This window comes from Thrips palmi, unplaced genomic scaffold, assembly GCF_012932325.1.
Source record: "Thrips palmi isolate BJ-2018 unplaced genomic scaffold, TpBJ-2018v1 HiC_scaffold_10, whole genome shotgun sequence".
In the NCBI taxonomy this organism is placed as follows: domain Eukaryota; kingdom Metazoa; phylum Arthropoda; class Insecta; order Thysanoptera; family Thripidae; genus Thrips; species Thrips palmi.
Genome location: NW_023144621.1, coordinates 3,993,630 through 4,007,602, shown reverse-complemented (window position 1 = coordinate 4,007,602; position 13,973 = coordinate 3,993,630). Strand labels below are relative to the sequence as shown.

Here is a 13,973-nt window from a genome sequence, read left to right as displayed (position 1 = left end):
CTGCGAGCTGTTGTACGCGTGTCGCATCCGCATCATGTGTGTGTGTGTGTGATCTGCATGTTTGAGCCGGAGGCGGCTCCAAGACAGTGTCGAGGTTAACGTCGCGAATTACTACACGAAGGGACGTACGCACGCCTGTGTGAGTGAGCGTGTGTGTGTCAGTGAGGGGCGAATCCCGGACGTGCGAACTAATATATCATTCATTGAGGAAGCCTCTGGGCCCCTCTCTCCCCGTCCCCGCTTCCTTCGGGGCGTGCGGGCCATGTGGGCTCGCTTTGCGCGCCGCCGAGTAAAAAGACACACACACTCGCATTAAATAAATGTCTTAACGACAAACGGTTAAATTGGTCCCCGTGGCGCGGTGGGTGGCCCACGCCAGGGTTGTCTCCTGCCGCCGCGCGCCGCACCACGCCGCGCCACGCCACGCCGTGCACGCGTCGCGGAATGTACAGCATGTTTTCGCAACGCCGTCACGTCACACAGAGTGACACAGAGTGTCGCGGAAGGCCTGCGCCGCGCAGCTCTTATCAGAGACGGGAAGAGCACTGTGAACAATCAGCAGTTGACACAATAAATGTAAGGACGCAAACTTTAAAGTAACATTTGAAATAAAAATAAAAGTTGAAAACGTGCAGCGCCCTTTTTCTGGGCACTTCCACGGAGCTCACAAACGCCTTCATGACACCCCTTTTTAAAAAATACTTTTTATGAATTTTAAGACTGAAGCCTGACTGCCAACCCGTCCGCAGTGCTTTGATTTCCGTCCCGCTCCTTCCCGTCGAGCATATCCAATTAAAAGCTCGGTAAATCAACTGCAATGACTGAGCAGCGCCGAGGAAATAAATCCAGTGTCGATCATGGCGGCCCGGCCGAAACAATATTCCCCCATAATCATTGCGTCATGGGCGGCATGCCCGTCCAAGGCTCCCCACTTTTTTCAAAGTACCGAATCTAGAAAAGGTAATTAAAGAATCTGTCTATTGTAAGTCTTTCCGATTTGCAATCCTTTACATTCATGTTCCGTAGAAATTCGGTGTATGTACTTTGAGCCAACTCTGTTTTCCACTCATTTTTTTTTCTGTGTAGTGGCAGCGCGGGGGGATTGGCAGCACTGCGTGGCCTGCCGCCAAAGAGCGACAGAGTGTGGCGCGGCAGTGCGTGGCAGCGCGGGGGGATTGGCAGCACTGCGTGGCCTGCCGCCAAAGAGCGACAGAGTGTGGCGCGGCAGTGCGCGGCACCGCGGGGCCGTTTAGCGAGCGATTAACGAGACCCAAGTGGACCGGGTTATGGCCGGGTGGCCCGTTTGGTTCACTTACACACCTCGACAAGTCTCGGACATCGAGGCCCTTTGAGTCTCGTTGCTCGTTCCGCTCGTCAAAACATTCTGCAACTGCCACGGACCCCTTTTGTCTCCCCCTTTGATGCCCGAACACCGCTGAATGTGGGACTCTGGTTTCATTTCAGCCACCCTTGATCGAGCAGCAGTCTCAAACTCAATTTTTGTGTGTGTGGGAAGGGTCCAAGGATACAGTAGCACAGCTAGTTTAACGTAACATGTAATGAATATGTTTATTGATATCACTGGACTTTGTACAATCCGATGTCTAATTATGTCTTTGAGAAACGATTAAAAATGTACAATTTAATGCTTGTTTTCTAAAAAATTTAACCGTCTCTTCATGTCACATTTTGTACACTGTACATTTGGTTTTGCTTACTAAAATTTGTAATATTCCGTACAGGGCTCAAACTAACCGCACTTGTTCTGTTGAAGGAGAAATATACATCGATAATTCAAGGTTATTTACTTTCCATCCACTGTTTATATTTATATATAATTAAATTGATATCACACAATCACGAAAAGTAATCCTCAGCAGTCAGTAATAAATTAAGTTTGGCACGTCAATTAAAAGGATCTTACAGTATTAAAGCCACAACGTGTCTGTACTGTCTATAAATACTAAATAACATTCATCTTTGGTAAAACACCGGCAAGCTTCACACATTTTCGCCTGCCCACCTCACCTGCCAGAATACAGATGCGTTCCGTGCGGAACTGATCACACAAATGCTACAGAAGTACATATCAGCATTAAAAATCTGCGCACATACGTCTAATAAACTATAATATATTACTCCATTTAAACTTACAGCAAATATGCTCTAACCGACAAACAAAAAAATATCAGCCTTGAAACTATGAGTGCCCTGGGCACGGGCACGTGCGTGTGGCTGCTCTTGAAAAACGTCACTTTCGCGAGCTATGGGGGGACATTGTGCCCTTGTATAGTCCGCTCGCGGAGGCGAGGCACTGAACACACTCGTGTGGCAGCCGAGGAACTCATAAGAAGTATATCACACCGCTCGAAAAAGCCTCACATGGCGGCCTGCTGCTGCCGCTGCTGGGCGGCCAGGATCATGGCGTTCTGGGCCTCCTCCTCCTCCTCGTCGATGGGCACGGTGGAGTGGTTGTACAGCCCCTGCGCCATGAGCTGCAGCGCCAGGGGGTTCTTGTTGCCGGACGCCTTCTTGATCTTGGCCCGCTTGTTCTGGAACCAGATCTTGATCTGGGCCTCGTTGAGCCCCAGCTCCCGGGCCAGCTCGGTGCGGCGCTTCTCCGTCAGGTACCGGTTCTCGGCGAACTCGTGCCGCAGCCGCGCCAACTGCTCGCCGCTGAACGCCGTCCTGGGCCTCTTCTCCTCGGAGGCCTTGGACGCCTCCTTGGTTCGCTTCATCCTGCGCGACCTGGGACCTGTGAACAGCAAGGGGGCGGCTGTTAGCGACAGAGTGGGCGTAGTGCGCTATGGGCCGGCCGGGCCCGGCCAATGAGCTTCCTGTACTAAAGCTTGATGTGTCCCAGCCCGCATAATCCAACCCTAATGGCTGTGCTTTCGCACGCAGCCGTGATGGCGGCCGTTCACGTTTTCGGACGCAGCCGCGCTCATTTGTATATCTCGGACCGCGCGCTGTCAAACGACTCCCCGACCATCAAGCGCTTGTTAGAAGCAATAAACGTCCTCCGCGCGGCCGCGTCCGAAAGGGCGGCCCGCTCGTGTCAACGGCGGGGCGATCACGACGCGTCCGCGCGCGGCCCCGGGGGAAAACTCGCGACCAAACGCCGCAGTTGGCAGCCAGTCAATCAGAACACATTGTCCAATGGGACACCCGCGGGCATTTAACGGTGCAGCGCAGGCATGGCGCAGCCCGGCGCAGCCCGGCGCAGCCCAGACCCCACAAAACAAACCATAACATAATCATAGCCCCATTCAACCAACGGCCGCGGCGGGGGAAGCGCGCTCCGGCTCGGCTCCGCTCGGCTCCGCTCGGCCGGCGATCGGCTCGGCTCCGCTCGGCCGGCAGCCAATGCCGCGCCACTGTACAAATCACGAATAATGGCCGGCACTATGATTGCGGCCGCGTTATTATTATTGGACGACTGTCCTTGTCTGGCGGGGCACGGCGGTGCCGGCAGTGGGGGCGAGAGAGACAGCTGCGGCCATGTTCGATTCGGCGAGCGTCGTTTGATTATGCGGACGAATCCATAGATCATCCGCTGTGCGTTTGGACCGCGACGCCGGCAGCAAACCCTTGCCGGACAAATTCGCGCCCTGTGACGTCATCTTCAGCCCGCGGCGCGCCTCGCGCCGACTGTGTTTTCACTTCACACGATTGCTATGCTAATCCCCGGCACATTTCGCAGCGTCATGGCAGTCAAGTGTTAGGGTGGCAACGGAGATAAACCGCCGTTTAATGTGACTTGTTGCGTGGGCGGTTCATTTATTGATAAGCCCCGGGGGCCATCAAGGCCACCCTCGGGGGTGGGAAACAGCGAGGAAAAGGCAACCCTTGCTTGCAGCGGACTCGGCCAAGACAAGACGGTGGCGCGGAATGCGCGCAATGCGGTGCCAGATTGGTTTCCAGTGCAGCGGACCGATCGAGTGCCGCGATGCGGAAGCTTCATTCCTTTTGTTTTCTCTGATAGGTTATGTCCGACCAATTACCCGAGGGGCTCTGATTGGCCGGCGGTGACGTCACCGCCACCCACCGCGACCCAGGCAGGCGCCCCAAGGTGTGTGCTGGCCGAATGCCTCGGATGCCACAATCGATGCACAAGAGCGATAGCCCCAGATTTCCCTACACCCGAAAAATGTTGGTAGCTGCATGTGTGTGTGTCTGTGTGTGTGAGACGGCGTCTGTCGCGGCGTTGCACGGATTCCAGGCCGGCCCGGCCCTGCAATACGTCGAGGCCTTGTCATTTCTTAACACGTACCTCCCTTTCGCCGGGCCGGCGACGGCGGCGACGGCGGCGACCACCCACGGCTACCAACACACATCCATTCATTCCCCGCGTACTTGAGTGCAGTGCTGCCAACCGGCCGGGCAAATCGCTCGCACATAAAAAAAACAAAAGCGGAAATAAAAGTAATATCACTTCCGGGGCGCGGCGGCGCGGCCGTGGACGGAATAGTGAGTGCGTGTGTGGCCGACCGTGTGTGCTCCGCCGCCGCGGTCACACCAAAACGGCCGTTGGACAAACAAACAATTATTCGGAGGCCTATGCTTTTTTGTGCCGCTAACCCTCTCGTTTATTTCAAATGGACGTGACCGCCCATCCTAGGCCCGGCTCGGCACGCGCGCTGCATGTGTGTGAGCGCGCGCGCGTGTGTGTGTGTGTGTGTGTTCCAGGCGGAACGCGCTCAAAGAGTCAATAGGAACGTGGCCAAAAGGCGTGTTCCAAACAGGACCGCACAGTGACGCGGCCAGTGACGCGGCGGGCACGCTCCAAAGCGGGGACTTTCGGTCGCCGGGAAAGGTGGAGACACCCCAGGTGGCTCTCTCCATCAAGGCCGTCTCTCGCACGCCCCGTCTGGTGCGGGTGCGAGTGAGACAGAGCGACCCTATCGTGTCATTGTGACATAAGGCGGCACTGCAAGCAGCCCGGAAGGAGGATAGGACGCAACGTGCTGTATCCGGAAAACCTATAAATCGGAAAACGGTGCTACGTATGAGAGAGAGGAGCGCACGCGGGTGTGTGTGTGTGTGTGTGTGTGTGTGTGTGTGTGTGTGTGTGTGTGCCGCATGAGGGTTCGTTATGGCTGGACACGGAGTCGCTTGATGGCAGCCTGCTCCTGCTCCGCGCTGCTCCGTTCGTATGCGCCATGTTTGTAATTACACAATGCCCCCCTCCACTCCCCGTTTCTCTCTCTCTCTCTCTCTCTCTCTCTCTCTCTCTCTCTCTCTCTCTCTCTCTCTCTCCCCCTGTCCCTCTCGTTGAAAGAGGCGTGGCGACGGGGTGCGAGAAAAGGGTAGCGGAATATGTGTCGGCGTGTCGACACGATGACGCTCATAGCTCGCCAAAGTGAGCGGCGCGATTTCAGAGTCGTGTCGCGGCACAGCGGTCCATGCCGCGTGGGAAGCAGGTACTGTGCGGTTGGTAACCAGTGAGTCGTCAGCGACACTCTATGCGAGTGCGAGAGAGCGACTGGTTTATTCGCAGAGTACTTTCTCACTCGCTCGCCCACGGTAGTCGTGTAAACACACCGCACATCACAACAAAAGATTATCTCGCTCGTATTATTTATTGCCACACACATCCCCCAAAGGGGTAGCGCAGTCTGGCCACTAATGAGAGAGAGAGAGAGAGAGAGAGAGAGAGAGAGAGAGAGAGAGAGAGAGAGAGAGAGAGAGAGAGAGAGGCGGACAGGCGGGAGGCGGGTCGGGTCTACCTGGGCAGCAGTAGGCAGCAGCAGCAACGTGGCCTAAGCCATCGAGGGTGGTCGATAAAGGCCAGATAGGGTGAGGCACGAGCACACGAGCTCCTAAGACTATTCGCAGAACAAAATCAGCCTCGAACTGCAAATAAGCGACTCGGAAACGAAACGGCAACAATCACGCCGCGCGGCTAATCAGATCCATTCGTTGGAAAAAAAGTCCTCTTTTTTCTTTTTTTGCAGTGGATTTGCGCCAAGCCGTGACGAGCCCTGGGGAATATTCAACTCGTTCTCGTCACTGGGCGTCGCCGCGTCGCGTCGCGCCGCGTCACCCGCATCAGGGAGCATATTAATGGCATCTTAATTGCGCTGTGCTGCTCGGTGGGCGAGTCGAGCCCCGGGCCGGTCCGAGCTAAGCACCCGATCGAAAGCGTGCGCTCCACCGAATGGGCCCCACCCCAACCCGTTCGCTGCTCAATATTTGATCCACAAATCGGCTGGTCGGCCGGCCCGGTCGCGAGCGCGGTCGCGAGCCCGGTCGGGTCAAGCTAGTCAAGCTCGCACCGATCAATGTTTCATACAATCGCGCACGCGACGAGCTGTCCTTCCGCTCCGCCCACTCACTGCCCAGGGCGTCCAGGCTTAATCGTGGGCCTTCCTCCGCGTGGACAATAACCTCTTCTAATCTCCCTGTTTAATGTCCACCAGCGAAAAAAAAAGAGGAACAATGATGAGAAAATTGTCGGCACTGCCCCCAAACAAATGTGTGCACTAAGTACCATAAAAAACCGCGGAGGATAAGGCGGGCCTCACGGCCAGTGGCAACCCTTCAGTGCGAGAGAGACGGGGCCACCCCTCGAGAATTAGAGCAATCAGAGAGCAAGAAGCATAACGAGATGGATTATAATTCAGAGTCACGAATAGCCGAGCAAGTTTCCATGGTGTTAGCTAATTTGAATGCCCCACCCCGGTTGGCACCCCTGCAGGGGAGCGGCAAAATGGCTGCCGGGGAAAGGGAAGGGATTTTGGCTTCGCTTCGGCCCGCTTCGCCCCTCACAGCCCTAGCGGCCCCGCCGAGCCTGCGGACTCCCGCCAACCCTTCCGCGCCACTTGATTTATAAGAACAGCTACAAGAATTTATAAAAACAGTTGCATCGACACAAATGAAAAATCGGCGCAGAAAATAAATAATTTACAATCGGTATCGCCGACAGGGAAGTGCCAGGCGATGCCCTCCGTGTTGGCCTCGGGATAGAACTCGGCTAGATCGACGCATCGGCCAGTTAGGCCTGCCGGAGCCGCCACTGCTTCCGAGCGCGCTGCCCGATCGTGTCGAAGCCCCGCCGGCAGCATCCCGCCGACCGACCGTCGAGCAAGTCGTGTAGAAAATTAAAAAATTGCGCTGCATTCTGCGGCGCTACTCAAGCGGGGTGACTGCTATCTCTGTGTCGCCGCAGCTGCGGCGCACGAGATGCAGACAGATAGTGGCGACAGCATTGTGAGAACCGCCTGTCTGTCTGGCCGCCGTGTCGCGCGCGAGAGCGCGAGGGTATTTGCTTTGAGATGATTACATTTCGCTGTCAGCTCAACCGCGGATCAAAATTTAATCACGTCGGCCATTTTGCTCTGTAAATCGGTCACGCAAATTGAATTTTCCCCTTTTTTTTTCGCAGTTGTGCCACACTTGGGTAAAAGGCACGGCTTCCGAATTGAGTCACGTGACTGGAGGGTCATCGGCCGTGCGTGTGACGGTGGCGTGACGGCGTGCGCGTGGCGGCCCGTGACGAGCGAGGCGTCGGCCGCCGCCCTCGTGACCCAACGTGACCCGAGGCGCGTTTCGTTTGTCGTTTTTTCGGGGCGATTCCGGTAAACAAGCACTGCTCTACAACGAAACACCAAGTCCGGAAAGCAGCGCCCCCCGCGGCCGCGGCCCGAACCACCCAAGGCGTGGCGGGCAAACGCCGTCGAAGAAATAAACGACGTCTGATTTATTTCTAATTGGCGAGCAGACAGCCAGGCTAGTTGTGGACCGCTCATTATGCTCGCTCAAAGCCAGGCTGCTCCGAAGCCAGGCTCGAACCGGCGGGCTTCAAGCCAGGCGGCGTCTGCAGCGCTGTCAAAGGTGTCGTATGGAGCGGTGGGGGGCCGCGGGGCCGCGGCTGTCTGGCGGTGGCCTACCCGGCAAACAGTTTCAGGCAGCTAAACGGGGTCGCACCAAGGCAGCCTGTAACGATGAGCCGTCTATACTACTCAAAGCTCACCGCAAAATGACGACAATTTTTAAACTTTCAGCAAACTTTACCGCTAGGCGTTTCCTGTGCACATCTAGATCCTCAAAGTTACGGAAGTCGCAATCGTGTGAAACGGCTCATTAACGGCCGATGCGAGGCGGGGCTGGCGGAGCTGGCAGCCTTCAATGGCTAGCGCGGCTAATTGCAGCGGTCTCTCTCGCACCCACACGATGCACCCAGCGAGTGCGAGAGGGACGGACGTCCATAACGCGCGGGAACCACTTGAGCCACAATCGGTGCAGGCGCGTTGACCCGGTCAAACGGTGAGTATGCAGGAAACGAACGACCCGCCCGACAGGCCCGGGGTTCCAGGGTCCAGGTGAGCGTCCCTCCAGATATATTGGTGCAATTCCCGGGGCTAGGCGAGACTGATGGCACCTCGTTCCGGAGCAACAGCCCGTGCTCGGCCGCGCGCGCCCCGCCAGCCCCGCCAGCCCCGCCAGCCCCGCCAGCCCCGCCAGCCCCGCCAGCCAGCCCCGCCAGCCCGCCAGCCCCGCCAGCCCCGCCAGCCCCGCCAGCCCGCCAGCCCCGCAGCCCCCGCCAGCCCCGCCAGCCCCGCCAGCCCCCCCACCCCCGCAGCCCCCAGCCCCGCCAGCCCCGCCAGCCCCGCCAGCCCCGCCACGGCGAGACGAACAAACGTTTTACTTTCAAAGTGAGACTGCCGGACGCGTACCTTGTTTAGGCTATCGGGGCGCGTCATCGCGGGGCAACCATAACCTCCCTGGCTGAGACAAAAAAGCAGGAAGCTGCGTTCGCGCCGCCGCTGCACCACCTGAGTCGCCTCGCCGGGGCGCACCGGGGCACACCTCTTGGGGGTTTGTTGGCCCCACAAAGGCAGTCACAAAAGACATTCACTTCGCGATGCGGCATCACGTTTGACACGGCATTGCGATTCGACCGTCCTTTATCAGCTTTGGAGCATTGTGTGGCCCGTGGCTGCCTGTGGTTGCCTGTGGCTGCCTGTGGCTTTGGCCCGGCCAGACAGGTAGGAACACTGTCAAAAGCCAGGCGCCGTTCAGGCGGCATTGCTTTGCGCATCAGCTGTTCAGGCACGAAACGGAACTGCATTTCCCGAAAGCCTATCCTGTCCATCCTGCATTATCAGCAAAATATTCTAGAAGCAATCCACTAGCGCTCAACTGCTTGACATTTCGACCCGACAAAAAAATAAGCCAACACGAAACTATTGCCAGGAAGCTAGGCACGAATTCATATAGTATCTCGGTCGTCTAATTGGTTAAGCTTAGATTGAATTGGGAAGCATATTCACCTGAGGACGGCCGGTCGGAGTAGCGCGTGCAGTACACCCAGGCTGGCCACATGTTGTTCTTGTCCTCGCCGTCCTTGGAGGCGTCATCACCGCTGGTGGAGGTCACGTCGGAGGCGATGCTCTTGGCGGGGCTGACGGCGGGGGCGGCGGTGGTCGTCGGGGAGGTGATGGCCGGGGGCGGCAGCGGCAGCGGCGCGGTGCGGGGCTTCTTGGCGGGCTTGGGGGCGGCTGGCCTGGCGGGCAGTCCGCTGGCCAGTCCGTTGGCCAGGCTGGACGGCGTCAGCACCCCCGAGGACGGCGACGGCGCCTCCAGGCGGCGCTTCACTGCCGTCCGCCCGAACTCGGGCCGCAGGATGTTGTCCACGGAGAAGGGGAGCGGCGCCTCCTGCTGGAAGCCCGGCATGCCCTGCAGGTGCGGCCGCAGCAGGTCCACCGGGGCGTTGCTGGAGTGGAGGTGGTGGTGCTGCAGCGGCGCCAGCGGGTCCCGGAGAGGGTCCCGAAGAGGGTCCCGAAGAGGGTCCCGGAGAGGGTCCCGGAGAGGGTCCCGGAGAGGGTCCCGGAGAGGGTGGTACAGCTCCGGGTGCACGTACTGCAGCTGCTGCAGCGGGTGCAGGCCCAGGTGGCCCAGGGCGCCGGGCGGCGGCGCGCCGGGGCTGAGGTCCATAAAGGGGCGGTGCATGGGGTGGCGGAGCAGCCTGTAGTCCAGGGCGTCCTGGAAGTACATGGCGGGGGCGGGCACGGCGGGCAGGGCGCGCGGGTGCGCGATGGAGCGCTCCTTGTGCATGATGGAGAAGGACGCCCTGGGTGGCGACGGGCTGGGCGAGTGCTCACCATTGTCCAGGATCTCAGTCTTGGGGACCACGACGGGCGAGGACGGCGCCGAGGTGCATGGCGACGTGCAGGGCGACCGCTGCGGCTGCTGGGCGGGCGAGTCGGGCAGGGCCGGGCGCTGGTGGTGCTGGCTCGTCGGGCTGGGGCTCGACGCGGAGGCCGCGTTGCTCGGGGAGCACCGTTCCGTCTCCAAAGCCATGGCGGAGCGCGAAAAGTCGTCACTAGCACTGCATGTTCACAACACACTTCACGGACGCGTCGCCGACTGGTTGACCGAAGTGACACGCTGTCCGGCCACGTCTATATTAGCTGTCTGCCTGCTCGGCCTGCTCTCTACTCAAACACGGCCGGCGCACAATCATGTTCTGCTCGGGCTGGGCTGCCAGGCGCTGCCAGGCGCTGCCAGCGTCGTCGAGAACCTCCGCCCCGCCCGCCGGCTCCGCCCAGTCGGCAGCGCGCTCTCTCGCACTCGCGGCGCGGCCCGAGAGCGCCGTCTCGCTCGCCGGCCCGGCTATAGCTCTATTTCCCCCCTCCACCGGAGCGCCCGGCGGCCGGGCCGTGGCGGTGCGGCCGGCGCGGCGCATGCGCGCGGGTGGGTCCGCCAGGACCTCCCCCACCACCGCACCACCCGGCCATCCGGCAGCCCCGCCGCCATTGGTCGTGGGGCGTGGCGCGGCGTGGCGCGGCGTGGCGGGCGCGGCGTGGCGGCGTGGAGCGGCCGGAACAGCGCCTCGTCCGACGGCCTGGCCGTTTGATAAAGAGCTCGACCCGGGTCGCACCTGGAGGCCAGGCCGGCCCAGGCCTGGGTGCGACGGAGAGCACCGACGGGCCGCGGCCCGCGTCCGACAGAGACAGAGCCAATGCAAGCACGTCATCCCACAATTTATGATTATGCCCGGCGTCCATGTAAACGCGCGCAACGAGTGTGTGTATCTACGGCGCGCGCTGCGTGCATGTGTGTGTGTGTGTGTGTGTGTGTGTGTGCGCGCGTGTGTGGGTGCGTGAGGTGCGCGTGTGTGAGTGAGAGGGCAAAGAGTCGAGGATAAATAAAGAAAAGAGCGCGCACTATTATTCGGAATGAACGACATATACTATCAAGTTATTCCAGGCCGCAGTAATAAAACCTGATGAAATATTTAAATGGCTGCCGGCTTGTTAGGTTGGCGGTACCGACTCGGGCAGACCACCCAGGCCGACGAGAGGGAACACTCAAATGTGCCTCAATTAGATTCGCGGGAAGGTTGGTACCGGTAAGGTCCGGCCGAGAGACCTTCCAGTGGGATCTTTCAAATCCCGAAAAAACGTGACGCACTCTGCGTGCTCTTTAGCAGCGTTTATCTTTCGCAGGCCCGGCCTCTTTACGTAATAAATGCACGCGCGTTTGATTAAGCTATACTGAATCACTTTCCGAGCGATACCCGAGCCTCCAACAAGCGTGATCAGCAGACTGATTCCGCGCGCAGCGTTTCTCCGTTCGGTCTCCCTCGCACCTCCGCAACGCCACACGAGTGCGAGAGAGACGGGGCGAATCGCTGATCAAACAGTGCGCACCGCAGGCGGCCACTGGCCTCGCGCGCTGATCGCGCCGATCGCAGACAAGTCAAATCGACAGCAATAAGCACGGTTGACGGTGAGCCAGCCAAAGCGACGCTTGCAGATCGTTTAATTCAATTTTCATTTCTGTTGGCAGCACTGCGCGGCAGCGTGCACGACCGTGTCTCGAGCAGAGGGATAATATCCGTTGGCGATTGCTTCAAAGTAAAACTTTATTATTTTTTTCAAATTATTTTTGAGAGGGTATGTACAACAACTTACGCTACTCTGAATGGAGCCGTGGCCAGTTCGATCTCCCGAGGGAAAGGCGGACCGGACAGGTAGGGTGGACTTGTCACAATAGAGGGACAAACTCAGGTAGACTATCGCTCTCCTTGTCCACCGGCAGAGACGCCGCTCCGCCCGTCTCGCTCGCACACAAAGCGGAAACGGCGTGTACACCTTTGTGGACGTTCAGATTCGAACACATCGCGGCCATAGAGGCCCGAACAAGGGGTGTGTACCCAGCGCCTCGACTCGAAAAGGCCCAAGGGCCGCGCCGTGTCCCCAGTGAGTTCCCAAAGGTGTTTTGACAGCGCCGGCCAGAAGTCCGGGCCTGTTCAGGGTCGTGGGACTGACCGCACCGCCTTCTGATGTGACAAAACAAAATTTCCGTCCCCCTGAATGGCGCGTCCACACGCTCGGACCAAATTAATTGAATGAGGCAAAACATGCGGGTCGGGGACAGGTCCTTCGCCACACACACACTAAAAGGACGCCGCCCTACAGAGCGAGGGCGCCCCACCGGGCCGGGCCCCATTCGGCGTGCGGAGCCCCGCTGGGGCCGCAGCCTGGTCAGTCAGCTGGGTCAGCTAGGGTCAGCTGGACATGGGCACTGGCCAATCGAGCTGATTTCAAAACAGTCAGTTGCCACGGTTCACTCACAGACGGACGCGATGACTCCAAAAACTTTGTGACTCATCCTTTGCTCGTTTTTTTTTAACCGATCTGACTCCTCTCACCACCTCTTTGTTACAGTACCATTCAAAGGGTGGAAACAAAAAAATATTCGATATAAAAAGCCGCGGTTGCCGTGGCAACGCGCGGTCACGTGATCCACGTGAATCACCTTGCATTCCTCGCAGCAGCCGACAAAGGCAAAAGGCAAAAAGCGCTGAATAAATTCAGCCGAGTATGAAAGTTGGAGGCTTACAAGGCTGACCCGTGCCGGTGACCTGCATCCCGATAACGAGGCGGGCATTCCGAAAGTAAGCCGACTTAGCGGTGTAGAGGATGCGCTTTTTGAAGCATAACTCTCGAGAATTTTTTTTTTTGTTGGGATTGTTTTGGGTGAGGGGTAATTCGTGCAAGGCTGGGCGAGTTGCGCCGCCGATTTCGTGATTTTCGTCGCGTTTCTAGTCTTTGTGGCAATCGGCAGTGCAAAACGCCAAAGGCCGCAAGCTTGCACACTTTGCGGGGGAAAGCCAGCGGGAGTCGGACTGCACGCGGCATTTCGATGCGACTCTTCGCCAGGTCGGCGCATCCACCAGCAGCGTCCTGAGGACTCTGTCGCAAGGCCTCGCCAAGGACTCACGCTGAGTCGGCGCCCTTAGCGCGTGGGTGGCAGGCCTGTGGCAGGCCGGGCCGGCGAGACAGAGAGAGACAGAGCGTGGCAAACTTCTCGCCGAGGCACGGACGGGCGGAGATCTGCATCAAACAGATAGGAACGAACCCCAAAGCCAAACCAAAACAACCCAGCCCTGACCTCGCCTTAATAACCCTTACTTATGGTCGCAACATAAAGTGCGAGCTCCTGTCAAACCACCCCAAAAGTACATCAAGCAAATACAAAAAGAAAATGAGAATTTTTCGACTTTTTACAGCAGCTTTAAAAAAAATTGTGCACATTTTGACAAAAATCAAGTTACAGTCCCTTAGGATTCAATCCACGATTCTCTTTCCAATTTGCCAACAGTGTTCTCACCCCTTTCATGATTACATAATAACCAGTCGTGCTCATCGTTTGCAAATCCAGCAGCCACCCCAGCACCGCTCGCACCCCTCTCTCACTCCGTCCGTCTGTCTGTCTCCGTCCACCGCCGGGCAGTGATTGTGCGAGTGAGAGAGACGGGAGGCAGAGTGCGTGCGGAGGAATCCGAAGGACGCATCAGTGAACCTCCCCGCGTCGCGTCGGCAGGACCGTGCAAATCTCAAAAGAGCGAGAGGAGAGTAGAGCGAGCCAGAGAGAAAAGAGGAGCGAGAGGGACAGAGCTCATTGACATGACGCGCCGCATCGGCGTGCCGCGCAAGTGACAGTTTACACGGAGCGACGCT

At 58.3% G+C, this 13,973-nt stretch overlaps 1 protein-coding gene across 1 annotated transcript; it reads right to left on the bottom strand.

The window, feature by feature from the left end:
• Window positions 1–1,543: 1,543 nt before the first annotated feature.
• On the bottom strand, window positions 1,544–10,542 carry LOC117649735 (segmentation polarity homeobox protein engrailed-like). Its single transcript, XM_034392757.1, has 2 exons — window positions 9,276–10,542; window positions 1,544–2,755 (listed from the first exon to the last, which is right to left on the bottom strand). The coding sequence occupies exons 1-2, from the start codon at window positions 10,303–10,305 to the stop codon at window positions 2,379–2,381; spliced, it is 1,407 nt and encodes a 468-aa protein (XP_034248648.1). The 5' UTR covers window positions 10,306–10,542; the 3' UTR covers window positions 1,544–2,378.
• Window positions 10,543–13,973: the final 3,431 nt, after the last annotated feature.

Excerpts from the sequence above, each read along its gene's own strand:
- LOC117649735 (XM_034392757.1), bottom strand. The coding sequence starts at position 10,305 with ATGGCTTTGGAGACGGAACGGTGCTCCCCGAGCAACGCGGCCTCCGCG. Across the intron at positions 2,756-9,275 it reads CTCCGACCGGCCGTCCTCAG|GTCCCAGGTCGCGCAGGATG; the intron begins GTGAATATGCTT and ends TGCTGTTCACAG.